Here is an 8,484-nt window from a genome sequence, read left to right on the forward strand (position 1 = left end):
TACTGACGGGGACTAGAAGGAGAGAGCATATCTCACCCATATTGGCCTCTCATTGGCTTCCTGTTAATTCTAGAATAGAATTTAAAATTCTTCTTCTTATAAGGTTTTGAATAATCAGGTCCCATCTTATCTTAGGGACCTCATAGTACCATATCACCCCAATAGAGCGCTTCGTTCTCAGACTGCAGGCTTACTTGTAGTTCCTAGGGTTTGTAAGAGTAGAATGGGAGGCAAAGCCTTCAGCTTTCAGGCTCCTCTCCTGTGGAACCAGCTCCCAATTCAGATCAGGGAGACAGACACCCTCTCTACTTTTAAGATTAGGTTTAAAACTTTCCTTTTTGCTAAAGCTTATAGTTAGGGCTGGATCAGGTGACCCTGAACCATCCCTTAGTTATGCTGCTATAGACGTAGACTGCTGGGGGGTTCCCATGATGTACTGAGTGTTTCTTTCTCTTTTTGCTCTGTATGCACCACTCTGCATTTAATCATTAGTGATTGATCTCTGCTCCCCTCCACAGAATGTCTTTTTCCTGGTTCTCTCCCTCAGCCCCAACCAGTCCTAGCAGAAGACTGCCCCTCCCTGAGCCTGGTTCTGCTGGAGGTTTCTTCCTGTTAAAAGGGAGTTTTTCCTTCCCACTGTCGCCAAGTGCTTGCTCACAGGGGGTCGTTTTGACCGTTGGGGTTTTTACGTAATTATTGTATGGCCTTGCCTTACAATATAAAGCACCTTGGGGCAACTGTTTGTTGTGATTTGGCGCTATATAAATAAAATTGATTGATTGATTGATTGATTGATTATATAATTTTTTTCTGTTGATTTTGTCATTAAAGACCCATTAATAGACTCTATAATTTATAAATCACTATTCTCAAGCGAAGTGTCATGAAACACTAGCAGCGTGTCTGCACCTTAGATCGCCCCAGCCTCCAGTGCTGAAAAATAAAGCCAGTGTAGAATTGCCAAACCTGCAGTTTCATGATCGACCACTTGGTGCAGGCGACAAAAGCTTGCCACTCCCTTTAGACCCCCATGTTAAAATCTCCAGCTTTACAACAGGAACAAATAAGTTTGTTTTTTTACATATATACGGTGCCCTGACACTTGCATGACTTTGATCCGCACACTTGCACACACATCGTTGTGACAATCTCCACCCCCTGTGTTCCCAGCTGGACACCGCGCTTTGTTCCACTGGATGCCCTGCGTTGTGCGGTGGACGCCGCGTATATAAAATAATTCTTTCGTAGCGTATTAATCATTTCTTCTTCAGAGTTGGCTGTTGAAAACGCCTCCAATTGCTTCCGGAATCACAGAGGACCACTCCAGCAGAAGCTTTTTATTCTCTCTCTCTCTCTTGTGCGCTAAATGAGGTGGAGAATGCATTTGGCACTGTCTAAAAAGGTAATTATTTGTCATGTTTATATTGTCTTGGCTTGGTAAAACAGTTGCATGTTCATTCCTTCTTATGAGTAGCTGTTAAAGGACGTTTATGATAGATTTAACATCTCGTTATAATCGTTCAGACGAGCTGCACTCTGATCCGTTGCACTGACGCAATCACTCATATTCACGCAGTGTTTTTAAATTGTTTGCATAATGTTCACATGAAGTTCACGTAATTAATGCGTAACAGATTTTGAACATTTCAAAATTTTCTTTGTGCACTTGCACGAAGCCATGTACGTTTACAATGGGTTTGAGACTAGTTTACTCTCATGCACAGCAGAGTGGGTGCAAGTGCGCGGATTAAAGTCGTGCAAGTGTCAGGGCACCTACAGCCTAGTAGTGTTGGATAACATTGCGAGAAGATAAGTGGGTGTGTTATGGTTTGATTTATCTCACCCATGTCACCCAGATTTTGCCCACATTCTACCTCTTTACCCGTTTACTGGTTGCACAGGAGTGAGGCACCGCCATGATAGCGCCATCTGAAGCGGCCTTGCTTCCGCATCAAACCCGTGAATCAGAAAACCGGAGTATGTATTCAATCTGGGTATAGATCATCAAAATATGGCCTCTTCTCACTAATGGAGCACTGTTTGACTTTTTCTTTATTCATTTATTTAGTTATTTGGGACTCTGTGCCACACACAAACAGGGTTAGGAAAAATAAATAATGTATGTCTGCTTGTGCAGCTCACTAATGCTGAACAAATCATATGAAGGGTTCCAGTTGCAGGAACTCATGTGGCTCTGGATCTTTAAGATCTTGAGGATTACTCACTCTGATTTTATTTCCATTCTGTGCAGTTGTTATTGCAGAGGAGCGTTTGTCTCTGTGTGCCACAGCGCAGACAGACGTCCGTCTGTCTTCAGTCAATGACTGTTGATGCGGAACACAAACAAACAGAGTGCTGAGGCCCGGACGGGAGACTGCTGACTGGTGCAGCTTTAGAAACACAGAAGAGAGAGAGAGTGACAGGAATGGGGGGTGGTGGGGTGGAAGCTGATGGGGGATGTGGAAGAGAACTGACTGGGAGGAAGGAGAGACAGACGGACGTTATCGAGCTGGTGTGAGTCAGCAGAGCTCCGGGGCGCGGCCGTGTTTTTTCACCTCACCGATGCTTCCAGCTGCCGTCTCCAACTGTTTCGGCTTCCAGCCGCTCCGACCGTCACTCAGAGCGGACCTTCATCTGTTCGATTAATGCTATAACTTACATCATCAGCAGATCAATACGTCATGAATTAAACATTTTTATTACGGTTAACCTTCCTCATTATGATGGATGTCCTGCTGCTGCGTGATTGATGAGCCATTGATTGTATAACTAATCAATACCTCAGTGGTCTACTGGAAACACACAGTCATTGGAATAATACAGTCTGAATATCATTTATTAAAAGAAAAGAAAAGAAAAAAGACTGTTTAATTCAACACACTGGCGTGTGTGTGTGTGCAGGACCAGGAGTGGGCGTGCCGGTGGTGTACGGTCTGGATGTGACGGACGTATCGAACTGGGAGACGAAAGTGCTGAACCCTGCGCTGCAGATACTAGACCGACTCAGCAAGGTGCCCACCCGGTCCCTGGACTGATGTCTTCTGACAACCACCACCAACTGCAGCCACTCCCTCTTTTCTTCTTTCATTCCCATCTGTCATCACTTTCTTGGTTTCTCTCCATTGAATTCACCCTTTTTTTTTAACACATTCTTCACTCATCTATTTGAATTTAATCCCCAGTTCTGTTTGTCCTCTGTGTCTAAAAGTGACAACATACATCATCTGACAGTCTTTGGATTGTCGAATGGGACACTTGTTACCTCCGCCAATGAAGTTGGAGGAGGTTATGCTTTCGCCGCTGTTTGATTGTTTGTGAACAGCCTGGAGCCCACATTTTTTCATATATCATTATGAAAAGATTCATATCCTGATAGGCAAGAGCTGATTGAATTTTCAAGGTTATATGTCAAAGAGCAAAATCCCTATCCTTTAACATTGAACAAATTTTCCAAAATTCATAGGTCTGTCAAAAAAGATCAAATGTCTTTCATATTTGAGATTATTATGCAGGATGGTATCTTTTATCACCTGACAAAGTTTGGTCCGGATCTGATCTGGATGAGAGAAATTTAACATTGAAAACCCCATTTAATGTATATTTCACATTATATTGCAACCAAACGTGCCCCAATCACTCTCATATTTGAAAGTGAGGTGCAGACTGGCACTCACTATCACCTGACAAAGTTTGATCCAGATCTGATCCAGATTAGAGATTTTGTGCCCATTTAAATTTAACATTGAAACCCCCCTTTAATGTATATTTACATTATATCTCAATCAAACGTGCCCCAATCACTCTCATATTTGAAAGTGAAGTGCAGATTGGCACTCACTATCACCTGACAAAGTTTGATCCAGATCTGATCCAGATTACAGATTTTGTGCCTATTTAAATTTAACATTGAAACCCCCTTTTAATGTATATTTACATCATATCTCAATCAAACGTGCCCCAATCACTCTCATATTTGAAAGTGAAGTGCAGATTGGCACTCAGTATCACCTGACAAATTTTGATCCAGATCTGATCCAGATTCCAGATTTTGTGCCCATTTAAATTTAACATTGAATCCCCATTTAATGTATATTTGACATTGTATCTCAAACAAACGTGCCCCAGTCATGCTCATATTTGAAAGTGAGGTGCAGACTGGCACTCAAATATCCGCTGATTTTACACAAAATCTTTTCAGATACTTTTTATGAAAAAATGCTCGACTGTAAAGCTGAAAAAAATTATTGGTAGAACATATGATTATTATTTATTGGATTAAAGGACTAACCGACTATAAGTGCTCCATTAATACATTAATAAAAAATGATAGCTTCATTGGTAACAAGCATAATCATTAGTTGTAGACCTAAATAGGACTTTGTTCACACTAGTGCTGCAACTAACCATTCTTTCATAATCAATAAATTGATTATTTTCTTGATTAGTTGTTAGGTCTGTAAAGTGTCAGAATATTCACATTTAAGGAGTTGAACCAAATAATTTGGATATTTAAAAGAAAAAAAATCATTTTTTAATGACTCAGAAGAATTAAACCATTATAAGCTTATTCAGATGAAATATGCTGTGGCACATCTTTTCATCTAATTTTTATTTAAAGAAGAATTTTTTTCCACATTTAATCTGTCAAAAAGGATTTTCTTAAGTGGAAGTAGAATTTTATTTCTTCGTATTCAAATAACAGATTCACAATCTTATATCACCAATATGCTTCTAATTTCATTTACATTTGGTGAAAACAAACCAAACAAAAACTGAGCTCCTGAAACAGGTGAACAGATGTAGTGTTGCATGTCACAAATTAAGAAACTCTTCCTTCTGTTTATTTGCATTTTTGTTTCCTGTTCTTATATTATTTTCTTTGGTCCGTCATTAGGGTGTACAGTGTTGCAAAAAACAAAAGCGATGTCATGGCCGTGGGTGTTTAAGGGGTCGTATTATGCACCTTGTCAGGAAGCGACAATTGACCACCAGGAGTCTTAAACACAGATTTTGATGTTTGTCACCAGAAACACTTAGCAGACGCTGAAGTGTTGAATCCTCATAGTAATCTTCTGACCTTGAAGTTTTCCATGTTTCCAGGGTGATTATCACTGAGCAGATAATCACAATGTTATATGAAGATCAAGATTCAAAAGTAGAAAATTAGAACCTTCTTTTTTTTTTCTTTTTCAATCAGGGGGAGGAGCCAGATGTGTTGCCAATCAAAGTAGGAGGAGAAAAGACGAGAAACAAGCGGAGCCGCCACATGTGCAATATGTGCGACAGAGTGATCATCGGTGACCTGGAATGGAGCGGTGAGCCGTTTGAATCAGGTCTCACAGTATGATGTGGATCTTTTGACTTTACCAGCCAGATCACCCTGTGTGATGTCACCCGCGGGTTTTCTGGAGAACCGTTTTAAAGATCTATCGTGCTCAGTCTGCTTTAAGTCCCAGCCAATCCATAAATGAGTGAAGAGGTGGAACGTGGGCGAGAGCCTGCAGGATCTGGGCGGAACGAATGACGCCCTAACACGCCCCCTTTGTCAGAGTTACTGAACAAGCTAAAGCTAACAGGCTAACCTTGGTTTGGGTGTTTTATTAAAGCATCGTTTTGCAGACTGGGTGGTGGTTTTCATGACAGGTGGCTTGGGTACAGGTATTAAAAGTTAAGGCCATCTTATTGCAACAGTAACTGTAGCGTAGCGTAGCAGTGGAGCTAACATCACCAAGCCACCGACACCTGCTAATAGCCCTAACGGTATTAACATAACAAATAAAAAAAATTTAAATTACTGGAGCGCTGTCTTCTTAAAGACAGACTTCTCATTGAGACAGACGTGCAGAGGAATTCCGCACTGAATTTTCCAAATGGTGTCCACCTGGAGGTCTCTCACAGTTTCTGGAAAAATTTGATGCAGCAAAGCTCCAAATCGTTCAGACATTTTATTCGCAGTAAAAATCCGACGAGAGGGGCGGACCACTGCTCACACAAAGCCTGCTCACAGGCGAATGACGCAACCGACAGGCGTGGAAAAACTCACGCATGCGCACGAGGGTTCAAGCTTGTCTGACGCAATCACACGTGATTCAAATCCATATGGTTTTTGCAAAAAATAAAAAGGTCGGATACTTTTCTAACAGACCTCATAGTGTGACCGTATTTTGATCACAGAAAACCAGGACACTCTTCCTGACACTCAAAGTGACCCTGCTCCTAATTATTCATAACGTTATGGCTTAAAATATGTTAAATTGATGCTATATAAAAATATTCAGCCCGCTGTTCAGTTGTCATGGAGGAGAAAACTACCTAAAAAAGTAAGTCCCTTCAGCTGCTCCCTTGTTTGCACTCGGGGTCGCCACAGCAAATCCAAGGTGGATCTGCATGTTGAATTGGCACAGGTTTTACGTCGGATGCCCTTCCTGACGCAACTCCACATTACATGGAGAAATGTGGCAGGGGTGGGATTTGAACCCGGAACCTTCTGCACTGAAACCAAGTGGATTAACCACTTGGCCACCACCCCTGCTGAGGAGAAAACTAGCTATTGAGGCCAAAACTTTATTTTTTTTTTGTACCAGGTGGTACACATGTAAATTTCTGCTTTGTTGGGCATTTTAACATGGACTTCTATGGGAAATAACACCCCTTTGGAGATGGCCTTAAGCAGCCATTCAAGTAACTGCAAAAAAAAAAAGAAATTCTCCACTTCCAGGTTTGCTTCATTTCAGTCTGCAGGAGGCTGGGGCTAGTTTCTGCTGTAGGCAAAGTAAAACTCTGCGTGTGTGTGTGTGTGTGTGTGTGTGTGTGTGTGAGTGAGAGAGAGAGAGAGAGAGACTTGACTGTTGAGTTCAGGGTTCGATTGTGATCCATGACAGTAGTATACATTTAAAGATCCTCCTCTGTCTGCATCTTACTTAATCACAGCTCACCTCAAGTCCAAGACGCATCACCACCATGTGAAGAAAAAGCGGAGGTTGGATGCGGTTTGTAACCAGGTCCAGAGTTCCTCAGAAGCCCCAGCTTCTGCTGGAGAGACTGTGCAACACCTCTCCAAGGACACTTCTACTATTGTTGCCTCAGACTCCAGCGAACCCTCTCAGGATTCATCTCAGGACACCATCACGACGCACAACAAACTCCCTGAGATACTTTAGTAGGGCTGCAGAATTTTGGGAGATACATATGTTTTTATTTTTTTAATCTATCCTGCTGCTGTTCTTATGTGTGCACCTTTTAATTTTAATGCAGGAATGCTACATTCCTGCCTCACTGTTGTGCTGAAATGATTTCAGTAACAGTCTTGAACTATGTGCAGCCAAAGAGTGATGATTCGTCGGACCCTAAACCCTGAAGTATAAAAATAAATGTGCCTTAAATGAGGTGCACGGCAGCTTGGCGTGACTGTTCCTGAGTTAAAGATATTTTTTCTTTGTCTCGAGCCACTTGTACCTTCATCCATTTGTTTTTTTAAAGATGACAAATAAAAACCCACGTTTTCACATAATCGTGTTTTTACATTTGCGGTTATTATCATTCTGATATGCAACCTCGGCTTATTTTCTTGCCAACTGTGACCTTGTGATGCCATCGTCATTTGTTTATTTATTAGATAACAGACGCCTGATTTGGTGGAGCTTCGCTGGCATCAGTTCTGCCCGAGCAGTGGTGGGAAAAAAAAAGCCCCAGATCAGGCTGTGAAAGTGAGAACGAAGCACGCGCTCTGTTTACATGGTTTCCAATTGGAATGATCAGTCAGAATGGGATCATTCTGATCAATGAATCAATAAGTATCGTTGACACAATTGTCATAAAAAAATATCAGATAGATACACGTTTACATACAGTGCCTTACAGAAGTATTCAGCCCCTTTCTATTTCACATATTTTGTTTATGCCATTTCAAATACAAAAAGTAAATCAGGCTTCTCACTATAAAAATGTCAAATTATCTTCCTTAAACTCAAAGCAAATCTCTACATCTTAATATAAATTAATAAAAAATATAAAAGCCAAGATGATGGGTTGAATACGTAATCAGCCCCTTTGGTATAATACCTGTAAATAATGAGTTTAATTGCCAGTTTTCTTCAGACAAGTCAGGGCATGGATACATGAACATTTCCAAGTCACTGAATATGTCTTGAACTTTATTTACATCAGTTATGAAGAAATACAAACAGTGGCACTCTATGGTAAAACTGTATGGAGTAGATAGTTCTCTAAAACTGAGTGACTGTGTAAGAAGGAGAAGAGTGAGGAAAGCCACCAAGACACCCAGACAACCCAGAAGAAGTTACAGGCTTCTCTGGCTGTGACATGCAAAAAGACTTTTTCACTTTTCACTTACGGTTTTACTCAAACAACTAATTCCGGACAGTTTGTTGATAATAACGGGAACTGTCATTTTTACAGAGAGAAAATATCACACATATGACAGATCTTTTAAAGGCATGCGCTAAAGGTTTGAGCTTTGACAAA

At 41.1% G+C, this 8,484-nt stretch overlaps 1 protein-coding gene across 2 annotated transcripts in view; it reads left to right on the plus strand.

Moving 5' to 3' along the window:
* The window catches only part of trit1 (tRNA isopentenyltransferase 1), a 74,735-nt gene extending 67,244 nt beyond the window's left edge, over window positions 1-7,491 (plus strand). For both annotated transcript variants that reach the window (XM_034160942.1, XM_034160943.1), the window contains exons 9-11: window positions 2,902-3,011; window positions 5,198-5,315; window positions 6,931-7,491. In XM_034160942.1, coding sequence (XP_034016833.1) covers window positions 2,902-3,011; window positions 5,198-5,315; window positions 6,931-7,160 — 458 coding nt within the window. In that variant the 3' untranslated portion in view covers window positions 7,161-7,491. The remainder of the gene's footprint in view (window positions 1-2,901; window positions 3,012-5,197; window positions 5,316-6,930) is intronic.
* Window positions 7,492-8,484: the final 993 nt, after the last annotated feature.

The sequence above is a fragment of the Thalassophryne amazonica genome, chromosome 20, assembly GCF_902500255.1.
Source record: "Thalassophryne amazonica chromosome 20, fThaAma1.1, whole genome shotgun sequence".
Classification (NCBI taxonomy): Eukaryota; Metazoa; Chordata; class Actinopteri; order Batrachoidiformes; family Batrachoididae; genus Thalassophryne; species Thalassophryne amazonica.